This window comes from Molothrus aeneus, unplaced genomic scaffold (assembly GCF_037042795.1).
Source record: "Molothrus aeneus isolate 106 unplaced genomic scaffold, BPBGC_Maene_1.0 scaffold_35, whole genome shotgun sequence".
Classification (NCBI taxonomy): Eukaryota; Metazoa; Chordata; class Aves; order Passeriformes; family Icteridae; genus Molothrus; species Molothrus aeneus.
Window position 1 is genome coordinate 603,383 of NW_027099016.1, and position 16,062 is coordinate 619,444.

The following is a 16,062-nucleotide window of genomic DNA, read 5'->3' on the forward strand; positions in this document are numbered from 1 at the left end:
CGGGCTCCCTTCTCCCCTCATTCTCTGCTCTGGGCTGCAGCGGCTCCAAGGAGTCCCCCCTGCCCCTCTCCAGGCTCTTGAGGCTCCCGCCAATGGCGGCGCTCCCCCTCTCTGGGCTCCCCACTTTGGGCTCCTGGGGCACACAGGGCTCTGCTCCTCCAGGCTGCCTCTGCCGGCAGCCGCCACCGCCACCCCCCGATGTCCCCCCAAGGGGCCTTTTCTGCTCAGCCTTGGACTTCTTCATTCTCCAAACATCCCCCCAAAAACCCAACCCAGGGACCCCCCGGGATATCCGGGCCGAGCTCCCCCTCCCCACTCACAGGAGCCATGGGGGGGGGGCGATGATCCCACAGGTGGGGGCTGCGAATTCAGGCAGAGATCGATGGCCTGCCTCCCTCAGTTCAGCCTCGATCCGCCTTTGTCCCTCCTCTTCCTCAAATACATATTCATAATGATTATACATATTAAAACATTTCCTTGAACTCATTTACATGTTCCAGGAATTCTTTAGGTTGGTTTGACCCCCAACTCGCCTTTTTAGAGCACGTGCAGGAATCCTGGATTGCTGTTTTGAGGGTTGTGTGTCACTGCCTCACAAGGGCCCCTGTTCTGTGGTTTCAGCAGGTGACAGTTATTGACAGTGGAAGGGTCAGTGGCAGGGGTCCTCATCACATCCCTTCCTTAGATGTTGTCTGACCATGCAGACGCTTTTAGCTATTTCCACAAGTACTTTAAATGAACATTAGCTATTTCACAAATATCTCTGAGTTGTTATTGTCAGTTAGTTACAAAAATAAAAGCATTAGTTCTTATTTCCCAACTACAGCTACATCTGTAAAAGTTAACATTCTAATGCACAACACATTGCATCCACTTTAATATTTTGCAAAAGCCAAAACTATAATGTATGTTTTTCACACTGTCCACTAACTAAAAAATCATCCATAAATGATGTTCTGAGGATATGAGCTACACAGGGGCCAGGGCATTGGCCACAAAAAGCTGACAAATTATACTATAGCAAAAGCAGTGAAAAGTGATTACAAACTGTACTATATCAAATTTGTTGTGATTAAGAATATTTTGCAGAAGTCAATACCTAATAGCAAAAGGCAACACTACCTAGTTATTTATAACATACCCAGGGCAGGTTTTTCCCTTGCATGGAGCACCTGGGCCTTCCCCAGGCCCCTTCTGCCCTCCTGCAGAGCCGGTGGCATTTTCCAGCACACACAGTTTGTAACCAAGAGCCGGGTGCAGCCGAGAAGGCTCCAAGCGCCTCCTTCCAGGCTGACTCTGCAGGTGCCGAGGCTGCTCTGGGCTCTGCCAGGGCTCTGCTGGGGCTCAGCTCTGGGCCAGGCTGGGCCCGCTCTCCCCTCACATTGCTCCGGGCAGCTGAGTCACGGCGGGAGAGGGAAGGGACACGTCAAGGGAGTTGAGGTTTAAGAGAGTTTTTATTCATAAAACTGCCATAACAAACAGGCTGCTCTAACTACCATAACTAACTAGCAATGCTAACTACCCTAACTAACTACCAGTGCTAACTACCATAATTAACTACCAGTGCTTACTACCATGACTAACTAGTTGTCCTAACTACTGGAACAAGAAGCTGTCCTCAAGTACTTCATCTGCTCTGCTGCTCCCTCAGTTGCTTTGCTGCAGTGATCAGAGGGGTCAGGCTGGAGAGAGGCTTGGCTGATGATAAAAATGGGTGCTGCCCAAAGGATAAAAAATAAAGAAATGAACAGTTACTTCCAGAGTCAAGTTCCTCACAGGCTCTGTTCCAGGAGAGGGACAGGGAAATGGTTTGAAAATCGAGGGAAGCAGGCTCAGATTAGATCTAAGGAAGAATTTTTTAACCGGGAGAGTGGGGAAACACTGACAGAAGGTGCCCAGAGATGTGGGAGGTGCCTCCTGCCTGGAAACATCCAAGCTCAGGTGAGGCAGGGCTCTGAGCCCCCTGAGCTTCTTGAAGATGTCCCTGCTTGCTGTGGGGCACCAGGTCCAGATGAGCTCGAAAGGAGCCTGCCAGGCCACAGCAGGCGAGGATTCTGCTCGCTCTGCGCGTGGAACGCAGCGAGACTGGAGACTATCGGAGGGGGCCCCACAAGAAAACCCCTCCCTGGCGCTGCTGCTTCCCCTGCAGCCCTTGGCTCTCACCTGCAGCAGCTCCTGGGCAGCCCAGCGCCGCTCCTCGTCTGGCTCCAGGCTGCACTCGAGGAAGTCCCGCAGCAGAGCCGACAGGCGCCGGGGCTCCTGCAGCTGCGGGGTCCCGTTCTGCCGGATCAGAGCGCGAGCCTGCAGGGAAAGCAAACTCAGCGCTCTGACAGCTCCCTTCACACCCACACGGGCTCACATCCACCCCGGGGCCTCAGCCCCAGCGCCAGGGGCACTTTCCTCCCTGCCAGAGATGCTGCTCAGAGCTCATTTTGCTATGCCAAGCAAAAAACCCAAACCCTGCGGCTTCCACAGCCACTGCAACATCCAAATGATCTCGCCTTGAGATCCAGTTTCATTGGCGGGCTTTGTTAGTAGGAACCTCCATCAGAAATAGCCCATTTTGCTTCTCCAAATATGGACACCAGCTTTAAAAGCCATTTTCCAGATTCAGTGTGGTCTGCTTGTGTTATTGCAGAGGATTCTTCCATCAAGTGCATCTCTGCAGTGCCACTGACACTCAAGTAAATGCATTCCTGATGCCCCATCCCAGAAACTGCCAGGCAAGAAACAGGAGGTTTGTGATGCTGAAAGCTCAGGCTTGGTGACATGGAAAAAGTAGCTTGGACTAGGAAAGAAATACGTTAGACTATGAGGATGTTAAACCATCATCTTCAGGTTTTAGACAAGTTTCCCAGTGAGAAGAATCAGGGGTGATCATCTTGCAAAATGTCTTTTAGAAACTCCTGCAGAAATCTTGTTGGGTTTGGGGCTGGGATTCGGGGACGGTGTGGGGTTTTCTTGCAAGATAACATTAGAGCTGATGCACTTGCTTCATATTTCCAGGTCATCCTCTCAGCTAGAAGAGCTGCAACAATGAAAAGCCCAAAGCAAATTGTTGCTGGAGACTGCAGAAAATTTGTCTGTGTGGAGGCACAAGTCCTCTGGGAATTCCCTTCCCATGTGCAGAAACCTCCAGCTGCTGCTCCCAGTGCAGGGTCCCCCTGTGCTCGCAGCCTCTGCAGCCCCTGGAGAATTTGCCTCTTACCATGGCCGCCGTTTCCCTGAAGTAAGGAGGTTCTCCTTCCGCCATCTCGATGGTCACAATGCCAAAGGACCAGATGTCCACCTTGGGGCCATAAGGAGATCTGGTCACAACTTCTGGGGCCATCCAGTGAGCAGTGCCCACCATGGAGCTGCGCTGGTCCTGCTCAGGGCTGAGCTGAGCGCAGAGGCCAAAATCAGCTGAGGACAGAAACAAACCCTGTCAAAGGCAGCTGCAATGAGGAAACCAAGCACAAAGATTCCCCACGCTCAGTCTGAGAGTGCAGTAGTGAAGTCAGCTGGAAAAGCCCTCAGGGCTGTAGCCAAGGAAAGATGGAACAGGGCCCTTCAAGAAACCCTCAGCTTTCCTGCAGTGGCTTTTACTGATTCCCTTGGAGCTTTAGATTCCCACTGCTGCCCCTCTGGAAGGGCCATGGCCAGAGCAAAGGCACTGCTGGCCCCCTGCTCCTCTCCTGAGCTCTCTGCTGGGGCAGCCGCTCTCAGCTGGCAGCAGGGGCCGGGCAGTGCCCCCAGCAGCCCTTGTGGGGCTCTGGCCCTCCCTGGGAAGCAGCCCCAGCCCCGCAGCCCGGGAGCGCCGTGCCTGGCCAGGAACACCCACCCAGCCTGACAGAGCCGTCCATGCCCAGGAGGATGTTGGAGCTCTTCAGATCCCTGTGGATCACCCGGTTGGAATGGAGGAAATCCAGGCCCTGCAGACACTGAGAGAGAACAAGAAACATGAGGGCAAAAACCAATGGCTGGAATATATCACACCAGAAAGGACAGCTCAGAATTCTGCCAGCAGCAGCTTTGCTGTGACAGGCCAGGAGTGCAGTGCACACAAGCTCCAGGCAAAGGGCTCAAGGCAAAGCTGAGAACAGCAAATCAAATCCAAAGCAGACAGAGAGTACCACAACAGCAGGAGAGAGAACAAGAACAGAGTAGAAGTGCAGTGATGCTGGCAGGCCGTTCACTGCAGAGGCTCTTTCTTCTCCAGCTCATGAAAACAACACAGAAACAAAGCCCTGAGCATGGAGCCACTCCTGTTCTCACGTCCTGTTTGGAAGGACCATTGTGTCCCAGCCATGGGAGTGACAAGCAGGATCCCTCACCTCCCGACTGACAGCTGCCATCTCTCCTTCAGCCATGCGCGTCTGTCTGACAACGTCCCGCAAAGTTCCTCCATCCATGTATTCCATCACCAGCCAGAGATCTCCATCCACAAGGAAGCTGGAAGAGGAAAGCAATGGCATGGAGATGAAAGTGCAGAGCTCAATTCCCCCATGGAAAAGCCTGGAGTGGAGTTTTGTTTCCAGGTCACTTGTCAGTGAGGACAGAATCAGATGGAGAGACATTCCTGCCAGGCTGCACAGCCCTTGGAATCTGCACAGTCTAAAGGGGAAGGAGACACCTGTGAGAAAGGAGAGGCCTTAGATGGCAAGCAGGTGAAAAATGCAGTTTAGCAACAGCCCAGATCAATGTGGAATCACAACACTTGGCCCCAGCTGGTTCAGCTTCTGAACTCATCAGTTCCACCATTCCCTCCAGAACAAGGCAACACAACTGCCAGGGTTATCCAGGGCAGGAGGCCGTGCAGCACTTGGGACAAAAGCAGTCAGAAAACCTTTCAGAAAGTCCCTTCAGAAACAGGCAAGGCCAGTGAAAAATGGGCAAATGAGGCATTTCTGGAAACAAGAACTTGGTCTTACTGGCATCTTTAGCAATGGAAAAGGGCTGGGAAGAAGAAGCCAAGGGAAATAATTTCTGCTGTGGTTTATCAGCACTTGCTGGGAGACACAGCAAACGGGGTCAACTTGAAGGAAAAACCAAAGCAAAGCAACAAAAGTACGTGGAGGGAGCGAACTGCCAGGCTGTTGGTTTGGGAAGATGTGGCTGGGTCAGGCATTTTCAAACCAGGCTACAGACTCCGGATGCCAGGAAAGGTTAACGCAGGGCCCGGGCTCGGGATCAGAGCTGAAGCACTCACCTGTCCAAAGAGTTGACAATGTTGGGGTTCTTCTTGTCCTTCAGGAGCAGGATCTCATTCACAGCTTGTTCCCTGTTCTGCCCTCTGAGACTCATTCTCTTGATGGCCATCTGAAGGGACATTGCAGCCTTTAACTGGAGGAGTCTGTGGCAGGAGGCCACAGCAAACACGGAGCGAGTCTTTTTGGAGTGATGGAGCCAGGCTGTGCCAAACTGCCTTGGGATGGGACACAGAGCTCAGCAAGGGACATTCCCACAGCCCATTGCTCTGCCAGCTGGGGGCTGCTTACAAGACACATGGCCAGAGACATTTGGCCTTGCAAGCTCTGCAGAAATGGTCCCTCAGCTGTCAGCCTCAAAGCTCTAACAACATTCTCTGCACCTACAGTCTTCTCAAATGGCCTCAACACTCCGACTATTATTATTCAAACCCATTTTGCAAGCAGGAGGTAATTCTGGTTCTGTGAAAACAGAGCAAAGCAGCCAGGAACCCCTTAGCAATTCTATGGGATTTGGTCATGATTTCAGATCCAGCTGCTCTGTTTGGGATTGCAGAACAAAGCAGACACGCACACCCATTGCTCAGGTGATCCCTGTCACAGGCTGTCACTGACACAAGACCCAAACACAACTGCAGGATTAGGAGAGAGCTTTGCTCTGGACATTCGTCTTCTCATTTCTCTCCCTCACTCTCTGTGAACAGCTGAAGTAGGACTAAAACCCCAAATTGAGCCCAAGCAGGATCTCTCCCTAATCAGGCCTTGAGGTATCCTTTGAAGATAAAAGGCAGGATGGAAATAATAGTGTTATAGTTTAGCTAAGAATAGCTAAATAATGTTCCTGTCTGAGGCTGGGATGAAGATAAATTGGGCCTCAGTCTCCAGCAGCTGATGCACTCACACTTTTAGATATGAAGGCCAAGCCAGCGTGTCCTGCTCTGACAGACACCGCTGCCCTCCTTGCATTCCTTTGGCGCTTCAGAAGGACCAAGTCTGTCCCAGCTGTGCTCTGCAGGCTGACACTGCTCTGCCTTCAGAGGAGCAGCCTGGGCAGGAAAGCTCTGCTGGCCCCCAAAGCTGCAGCCACAGCTCCCAGCAGAGGGGAAAGCCCTGGAGAGCTGCCAGGCGTGCTGGGCGTGTTGGCACTGACCTCTCCTCCAGTGGCCCTGTCGAGTCCTTTATAAACGGTTCCAAAAGCCCTGGAGACAAAACAGCAGAGAAGAAAGAAGCAGTGCTTTAGGCCCTGGCAGTGAAAGCCAGCCCAGACAGGAGATCTCTGCTGCCTGCAGCGTTCACAAACACCTGGGTGCATCGACCCTTCCAACAACAGCACAGCAGCCACCAGCCCTCTGCCATGCAAGGTGTGCAGGAGAAAACTGAGACCCAACATGAAGGAATTGGCCTGGAGCAAATCCCAATGTCCACGCTGAATTGCTTTAGTTCAGAACCTGAGGTGAGAAATGGGTGTCTAAAGAACTGGAAAAGAATGCATTTCATCCTTTTCCATTTCCTGCCTAAGATCTGCAGGTTCCATAAGGGCCCTGCCATCAGGCAGGTGATGCATTTTCCCCCCAAGTGCATCAGCTCTATGTCTGTTACTGAATGGATGGGGTCTGCTACCTGTGCTAGAATAGAGCACTTATTAGTTCATCTCTGGTTTCTGTTTCTAAACCATTAGGTTGATAACCCTGACCAGTGGATATTTTTTGAAGGAAAATATTTGAAAGAAATCTTCTTGAGAACTGTTTTCTGACAGTCACCAGATGGTGAGTTGCTCTTTTAGTCAATCCAGTTCCAGGGACAGAAGATCTTCCAGGTCCTGCTCCTTGCTGCAGGCAGGACACTGCCAGCCTCAGGGGCCTTTGACGGCGCCTTCTGACCACAGTTATCAATTCTGATCAGGACTGAGAGACAGCAGGATGGTAGCCCAGTGTCTGAAGGTGTTTGGAGCTCTCCTGACTTCTCACTTGATCCTGCACCAGCACAACACCCGGCCCTGCTTGTGCAGCAGCAGCTGCCGTGCACTTACCCTTGGCCAATCTGCTCCACTTCCAGGTATTTCTCGGCAGGCTCCTCCTCGCTCACGGTGTTCCCTGAAAGAAACCACGTGGAAGACGCTCCCTCCCAGAGTGAGACCCCGCCTTGCAGCAGAGCCACAACCAGCCCCACTCCCTGGGGCCGTGAGCCCCTTGGTGTCAGCTGGGGAAGGACAATCAATGGCTTGGTGACATTCAGCTGCAGAGCAACACTGGGTGCAGCTGATGCCCAAACACACACACAGCACCTGCTTGGGCACCCAGGAACAGAGCAGACGTACTCAGCTGCATCAGGCACCACTCCCCTCTCCCCTCTGGCTGCCCGGCTGTGCTGCTGTCAGAATGTTCAGCCCAGGATCCCACAGCGGAGGGAGGTTCATTGTCCTCTTCCCAAGCAGAGGGAGCTTCTCCATCCTCTTCCCAAAATGCTGCAGCTTCTCCATCCTCTTCCCAAAATGCTGCAGCTTCTCCATCCTCTTCCCAACACGCTGGAGGTTTGTCATCATCTTTCCAAGCCAGGGGATGTTCGCTGTCTACTTCCCATGCTGGGGGATGTTCACTCTCCTCTTCCCAAGCCACAGGATATCCTCCATCCTCATCCCACACTGGGAGACGTCCATTGTCCTCATCCCACTCCGTGGGAGCTTGGCCACTCTGGTCCCACACCAGGGGACATCCACCGTCCTCGTCCCAGGCCGGGAGATGTCCCCTGTCCTTGTCCCACCCCGCGGGAGCCTCGCCGTTGCATTCCCACCCCGCGGGATGTTCACCCTCGTCTCCCAGAGCAGCGGGAAGTTCACTGTCATCTCCCGGCACTGAGGGAAGTTCACCATCGTCCCCCAGAGCAGCGGGAAGCTCACTGCTGTCTTCCTCCTCTTGGGCCTCCTCTTCGGAAGCAGAGGGAGCCCCAGGAGGTGCTGGTGCTGCTTCTGTGCCCTGTGGACAGACGGCAGCGTGAGGGACGGGAAGTTCTATCTCAGTTATCACCTTATTTATCCTCAGCTGCACATCCAGCTGCACTAAGCAGAAATGGGGTTTGGAGCTGTTCCAACTAACAATGGGCTAAAGTCGACATTGCCACTTATTGTTGGGAATTCGATATTCCACCATGGCTAAAGCCAGCAAGCAATCCTCTGCCTGCAAAACCAGACCTGCAGCTCTTCAAAAGCTCTTCAGCAGAAAACGAGAAAACTGATGGGAATTCCTTTGCTGCTGCTGCTGCTGCCGCAAAGACACTGACAGGAACTTTCCTTCAGCCTCCCAGGCTGGCCCTTGACTGCCACATGCAGAGCTCACAACTTGCTGCACAATTCCAAACACCAAAGGTTCCTTTCCCACTCACCGAAGGAGGAGCTGCTCGGAATCCAGACAGGAGGTGCCCTGCAATGGGAGAGGGAACATGAACCAGATGCTGTTAGGAGAAAAACTGCCAGTGCTGGGAAATGCCATGGAGCAAGGCAACCCCGAGAGAGCATTTTGCTTTCACTGCATCCCTCCAGGAGCCACAGTCCCTTCCCACAGCAAGCAAGAGAACAAGCACAAAACACTGGGCTGGGTCAGTTCTTGGCTGGAGCAGCAAAGGGAGGGAGTTCCAGGCTCTGCTGGCACAGACTCCCTGCTTGAGGGAACAGAACCCCCCAGGGCTCATTGCAGATGCTGTGCACGCCCCGCTGGCTGCAGACACCGCCTTTTTCAGCTGCAGCTGCTGGCAGGAGCTCTCCCAAAGCAATGGTGTCTTCATGGCCATTTGGTTCCAAAGTCAACTCAGCTCCAGAGGAAGAACAGAAAGCACACAGTAAGCCCAAAGCCACAGATGCTGCACTGAGGGAAAACCTCGACTTACGTGCCAAGTGGGTTAAAAAATACCCCGAATAAGCCACAGAGTACAGAGTGCAAACTGCAGCAGCCACGTGCTGGATCATTTTGGCTGCGCTGCACACGCCTGCAGCCTGTAGCCCTGCAAGCACAGAAGGACAGGGCTGGGCTGGCTGCTGAGAATGCCTCGGGCAGGAGGATCCTCCGGCAGCGAGCCCAGAGCCACTCTGGGCACTGAGGCCTCCGTGTCCCACAGCAACGGGAACACCACGGCGACGTGGCGCTGTTCCTGTGACATCCCAGCAGCAGCTCACGCAGAAACTGCCTGGAAGGTTCTCCTGTGTCACAAAGGAGCACAAAGAACCCTCCCAGGGCACAGCCCATGGCCTAAAGGATGCAAGAGGAACTCGGAAAATGCAGCAAACAAGGACACCCCATAGCCCAGCCTGAACACTGAGGAGAACAAGGACAGCAAAAGCAAAGGAAACGTGACCTTTAGTCACTGATACTCCTGACTAAAAGCAGCAAGCCTTGTTCCATCTGGGATCTTTGTTCTAGTTCTAAAAACAAGCAAGGTCCTCCAGTCTAAATACACAGAAGGCAGGAACTGGGGAGGAGGTGGGATTAGGAAGGAGGAGGAGGAGGAGGGAGAGAGGAAAAGGGGGAGCAGGAAGAGGAGGAGCAGGAGCAGGAACAGCAGGAACAGGAGGTTCCAGTGCCCCCTGTGGCCGCAGCCGCGGGACCATCGCCCCCACCTCGTCCTGCAGCTCAGTGGGGAGGGGGAGCTCGTCCCAAATCTATCCAGGAGTCCCTGAGAGGGTTTTTTATTGGGGGGATATTTGGAACTTGTAGATTGTGGAATTGACCCCAAATATCATCTGGTGTCTCTGGGAGGTTTTGTTTTCTCTGTGTGTGTAGGTTTGGATCTTGCAGGAGCCCAAAGCTGAGCCCCTTGGGGGGATCTTTGGGGGCCCACGTGGCCATTGCCCAGTATGGGCAGGGGAGGACATTGGTCCTGGGGACCCCTGGGAGAGCAGAGGAGGGGAACCCCTGGGACCCCCAGAGTGGGGAGAGCAGAGGGGAGAGATCTCAGAGCTGGGGGACCCCGGCAGACTGGAAAGGGGGGGAGCCTGGAGAGGAGGGACCCCTGGGATCCCTGGGATCTCAAAGTAGAATATCAGGGGAGAAGGGCCCCCATGGACCCCCAAAAGCCCCTGAATCATCCCTGAGCAGGACGCCGGAGAATGGAGAACCCCTGGAACCATTGGACCCCCATGATCCCAAGGAAAAGAAATCAGGAAACCTCTGGAACACCAGAAGTGGAGAGATGAGTGATAGGGAAATCCTGGGAGAGCTTTTTGGGCTGAACCTTGACATTGTGAAGGTTTTCATGGACACAAGACTCCTGCTGACTTCTACAGATGGAATTGGGCAGGAGGAGCCTCTACTCCAAGGTGTTCCCACCTTGGTTTCCCCCAAACCAGGATCTGTCATTCCCAAGCTGTGGCCAGATGGCAGAGGAAAAGCCCCAGAGATCCCTCACGAGGAGGGGCTGCAAACCCAGCCCAGGGAGCTGCAGGGAGGAAAGAGCCCCCCTGAGCCAGGAAGGAGGCCGGAGATCCAGCAGAGCTCAGAGCTGGTGGAGAAGCCTCATGGCAGGGAGAAGCCCCACAAATGCTTGGAATGTGGGAAGGGTTTCAGCTACAGCTCCACCCTGATGGAACACCTGAACATCCACCCTGGGGAGAGGCCCTGGGAGTGTGGGGAATGTGGGAAGGGCTTCAGTGGGACCTCCGGCCTCAGCAAGCACCACAAGATCCACACTGGGGAATGGCCCTAGGAGTGCTTGGAATGTCAGAGGAGCTTCAGGTGGGATTCAGAGATGATCACTCACCAGCACTTCCACACCAGGGAGAGCCCTGCGAGTGTCCCGAGTGTGGGAAGAGCTTCGTGCGCTGCTCCAGCTCCATCCCCCATGGGAGGATCCGTGCTGGATGATCCCCAGTGACCCCCGTTGGGCAGAGCCCTGGTGACCCCTGTTCTGGGTGATCCCCGTTGGGTGGGGGGAAGGTGTTGGAGAGATTTCTTTCCCTTCTCCTTGTGCTGCTGTGATTTGGTTGGTAATAAATTCCCTCCGTGTGCCCAGGCCGGGTCTGTTGTGCCCGTGCCGGATTTGCTGAGGGATTTCTCCCGGTCCTTGTACTGACCCAGCCAGGATCCCTCGGTTCCATTTTCTCTCCCTGTGCGGCTGCAGGGGCAGGGACAGAGCGGCTCTGGGGGTGCCTGGCATCGGGCCAGCGTCACCGCTCGCCACGGGCACCGCTGAGATCCCGCGCCCCTGGGCACGCACTGCTGGGCTCACCTGAGCTCCCACCGGCCCAGCGCCCCAAGGTTCCCCCTCCCCAAAAAACCCCCAGCCCGGGGCTGCAGCGGCCCGGAAAGGCCTCAGCCAATCAAAACACAGCCAAAACGCGCCGCAGCCAATGAGAACGCGGGGCGTTGAAGAGTCATCAGTTGTGTGGCGGAGCCTCTGCGATCGGGTCCCCAAAAGTGGCGGCAGCCAATGAGAGCGCGTGGCGCTGCCGAGCCCGCCCTGCTCCGGACTGGTGCTGCCAGCGCAGCGCGGCTGCTTTGGGGCTGCTGCTCCCTGCCCGGCCCCGGCCATGGGGCGAGGGGCGGCAGCTGGGGCCCTACTGGTGGCACTGGTGGTGCTGGGAGCCCCCCCGGGTGCGGGCGCGGAGCTCTCGGGTGAGCGGGGGGCGGGAGGCGCTGGGACAGGGGGGGAGAAGGGGGAAAAGGGGGCGAAGGGGGGAGCCCGGAATGGAGGGGGAGGAGGAGGGGACCCCCCAAAGGCCGAGCGGGAGGGGCTGAGGATTGGGGGGAGGTGAGGAAGGGGTGGGAGACGGTGGGAAAGTGGGGAAAAGGGGAGAGTGGGACCCCAAAACAGGAACCCAGCGCCCCCCGCCCGGACCCCACCTGCGTCCCCCGCCGGGGCTGTTCGGGGAAGGGGCGCATGGGGGGCGCCCAGGTCGGGCCCAGAGCCCAGCGCTGCCCCAGCCCGACCTGCCTCGCCTCTATCCCCGAGCTCCCCCTTCTTCAGTCATCGCCAGATCCCCACTGGGGAAAAGCCCTGCGAGGGTGGGGAGTGTGAGAAGAGCTTCAGCAACAGCTCCGACCTAAGGGCACGCTGCCACATCCATTCCGGGAGAGGCCCTGCGAGTGCCCTGATTGCAGGAAGAGCTTTATACCTTGTTCCAGCTCCATCTTTAGTGCAATACAACAATCCCTAATGGGAGGATCCCCATTGGATGATCCCCAGTGACCCCCGTTGGGCAGAGCCCTGGTTATGCCCATTCTGGGTGACCCTTGTTGGGTGGGGGGAAGGTGTTGGAGAAATTTATTTCCCCTCTCCTTGTGCTGCTGTGATTTGGTTGGTAATAAATTCCCTCCGTGTGCCCAGGCTGGGCCTGTGATGCCCATTTTGGTGTTGGATGAGGGATCTCTCCCTGTCTTATCCCAACCCAGGAACTCTTGGTTAAATTTTCTCTGCCCTGTGCAGCTGTGGGAGGCAGGGACAGAGTGGCTTTGGTGGGTGGCTGACATCAGGCAGCATCACCCAGGCCATGGGCACCCCTGAGATCCCAGTGTGGTGGTGCATTGCCCCCTCCTTTCCAGGCTGCACTGTGATCTGAGAAATGCTTGTTAGGTCTTGTCCTTGGAAACAGCACCTGGGTTTTGCTCTTTCCAAACTTATCAGAAACACTGTCTGCTCCCAGGAACTGCTAAAAGGTTCCTGTTTTCCTTATGACCAGCCTTGGAAAATATTCCTGTCTTGGTTTGGAAAGACAGGTATCTGCTTAAGGAAGGCAGGAGCCTCCCCTGAAATGGAAAATGTAAACCTCCTCCCTCTGAATTGTTATGAATTTGAAATTAAGGGGGCTCGCAGGCAAATATATGGGAGCAGGGATAAGAGTTCTTTATTAGGGAAAAAAATACAAGGACAAAATAAACAATGCAGTAAATCCAACCAACACTGCAGAGTCAGAACACAACCTGACATCCTGTTGTTCAGGGTGTTGGTAGCAGTCCAAGTGGAAATGTGCCTGCAGTCCTCCTGGAGTAGCAGATACGGTTTTGTTGGAGCAGTGGTCCTGTAGAAAGGGTGAAGTCTTCCTCTGAATATCCAGTGGAAGAGGCAGCTGTTTCCTCTGGGGATCCAGTGGAGAAAGCCATGCTGGTGTTCCAGAATCTCAAGATTATATCTGGGTAGCAATGCTTGGCTCCTCTCTCTGGGCTCACATCTCCCAGTGGGATGCTGTAGATCTTATCTGCCATGCAGTGACATTCAACAGCCTATTAACAACAGATGTCTCCCCTGAGGGAGGATTGGTTGTGGAAAAGATAAGGAAAACAGAAGACAACTGCCATTCAGATGGCAAATAGAAAACATCTTGCTTGGCAGTCAGGACATTACCCACCCCTTATTCTATTTCCATCTGCATCACAATGAAACCTTACACAGAGTTCTCACTTAAGACTAGGTTTCCCTGTGGTCCACAATGGCTTTCTCCATCTTTCTGCATTACCCATCAAGTGTAACCAGGTCCTTGAGCAAAAACAATTCCACGGATGGGTTTGTCTTTGCCTGAGGTGGGATTAATCCAAACAGTCTTCCCTAAAATGCCTTTCATATGTACCACAGGAACTTTATCTCCCTCCACTGTGTGCAGGGGTTCAGACTGAGCAGGACCAGCTCGATTTATGGACCCTCTGGTGTTGACCATCCAGGTGGCTTTTGCTAAGTTCATTTCCCAATTTCTAAAAGTCCCCCCACTGAGTGCCTGAAGGGTAGTTTTAAGTAGTCCATTGCACCGATCAACTTTCCCAGCAGTTGGTGCATGATAGAGGATATGGTATATCCATTCAATACTATGTTCCCTGGCCCAGGTGTTAAAGCCATTCTTGAAATGGGTCCCGTTGTCTGACTCAATCCTCTCAGGGGTACCATGCCTCCAAAGGACCTGGTTTTCAAGGCCCAGGATGGTGTTCCAGGCATTAGCATGAGACACAGGGTAGGTTTCCAACCATCCAGTGGTGGCTTCCACCATGGTCAGCAGGTAGCGCTTGCCCTGGCGTGTCTGGGGCAGTGCAATGGAGTCAATCTGCCAGGCCTCCCCATACTTGTACTTGGACCACCGCCCACCATACCATAGGGGCTTCACTCGCTTGGCCTGCTTGAGGGCAGCACACGTCTCACAGTCATGGATAACCTGTGAAATACCGTCCATGCTTCAATCCACCCCTCGGTCTCGTGCCCACTTATAGGTGGCATCTCTGCCCTGATGGCCTGAGGCATCATGGGCCCATCGAGCTAGGAACAACTCCCCCTTATGTTGCCAATCTAAGTCTATCTTCGACACCTCTATTTTTGCAGCCTGGTCTACCTGCTCATTGTTTCAGTGTTCCTCATTAGCTCTACTCTTGGGAACATGAGCATCTACATGGTGGACTTTCACAGGTAGCCTCCCTACCCTGGTAGCGATGTCTTTCCACTCATCAGCAGCCCAAATTGGTTTTCCTCTACGCTGCCAGTTGGACTCTTTCCACCTCTCCAGCCATCCCCACAGAGCATTGGCTACCATCCATGAATCAGTATAAAGGTAGAGTTTTGGCCACTTCTCTCTTTCAGCAATGTCCAGGGCCAGCTGAACAGCTTTGAGTTCAGCAAGTTGACTTGATTCACCTTCTCCTTCAGTGGCCTCTGCAACCTGTCGTGTGGGGCTCCATACGGCTGCTTTCCACTTCCAGTTCATCCCTACGATGCAACAGGAACCATCAGTGAAAAGAGCGTAGCGCGTTTCCTCTGGGGGCAGTTGGTCATAGGGAGGAGCTTCCTCAGTTCATGTCACTGGTTCTTGTTCCTCTTCATCAGTGAGACCAAAGTTCTCACCTTCTGGCCAGTTTGTAATTATTGCCAAAATCCCAGGGTGATTCAGTTTCCAATATGGGCGCACTGTGTGATGAGAGCAATCCATTTACTCCATGTGGTGTCAGTGGCGTGGTGGGAGGTGGGAACCTTTCCTTTAAACATCCACCCCAGTACTGGTAGTTGGGGTGCCAGGAGGAGTTGCGCTTTTGTGCCAATCACCTTTGAGGCAGCCTGGACTCCTTCATAGGCAGCCAAGATTTTCCTCTCTGTGGAAGTGTAGTTGGCTTTGGATCTTCTGTAACTTCTGCTCTAGAAGTTGGTTGGCCACGAGTCTCCCCAGGCATCTTCTGCCAAAGGCTCCAGGACACACCATTGTTCCCGGCTACAGAGCAGAGCACGTTCTGCACCTCTGGTCCCGTCCTGACTGGGCCAAGGGCTACAGCATGAGTGATCTTCTGCTTGATCTGTGCAAAGGCTTGTAGCTGCTCAGGGCCCCAGGGGAAATCGTTCTTCTTGCGGGTGACCAGGTAGAGAGGGCTCACAGTCTGACTGTACTCGGGAATGTGCATTCTCCAAAAACCTATCGCGTCTAGGAGAGCTTGTGTTTCCTTCTTGCTGGTTGGTGGAGACATTGCTGTGATCTTGTTGATGACCTCAGTGGGAATCTGACACCATCCATCTTGCCACTTTACTCCAGGAACTGGATCTTTTGGGTGGGTCCCTTGATTTTGCTCTTCTTGATAGCGAAGCCGGCTTCCAGCAGAATCTGGATGATCCTCTCTCCTTTCTCAAACACTTCCATCGCTGTGTTCCCCCACACAATGATGCCATTGATGTACTGCAAGTTCTCTGGAGCCTCACCCTTTTCCAGTGCACTCTGGATCAGTCCATGGCAGATGATGGGGCTGTGCTTCCACCCCTGGGGCAGTCGGTTCCAGGTGTACTGCACACCCCTCCAGGTGAAAGCAAACTGAGGCCTGCATTCTGCTGCCAGAGGAATGGAGAAGAGCACCTTAGCATTGTCAATGGTGGCGTACCCCTTTGCTGCCTTGGACTCCAGCTCGTACTGGAGTTCCAGCATGTCCAGCACAGC

The 16,062-nt window shown here is 54.1% G+C and overlaps 1 protein-coding gene and 1 pseudogene across 1 annotated transcript; both read right to left on the bottom strand.

Annotated features, from left to right (window-relative positions):
* Positions 1-16,062, bottom strand: part of LOC136570586 (uncharacterized) — a 113,637-nt pseudogene that overhangs the window by 18,487 nt on the left and 79,088 nt on the right.
* Positions 1,628-15,538, bottom strand: LOC136570543 (serine/threonine-protein kinase PAK 3-like). Its single transcript, XM_066571020.1, has 12 exons — positions 15,395-15,538; positions 14,126-14,310; positions 11,735-11,809; positions 7,980-8,161; positions 7,219-7,282; positions 6,340-6,388; positions 5,192-5,301; positions 4,317-4,434; positions 3,824-3,923; positions 3,209-3,405; positions 2,164-2,301; positions 1,628-1,717 (listed from the first exon to the last, which is right to left on the bottom strand). Exons 1-12 carry the CDS (start codon positions 15,536-15,538, stop codon positions 1,628-1,630), a joined length of 1,452 nt encoding a protein of 483 aa, XP_066427117.1.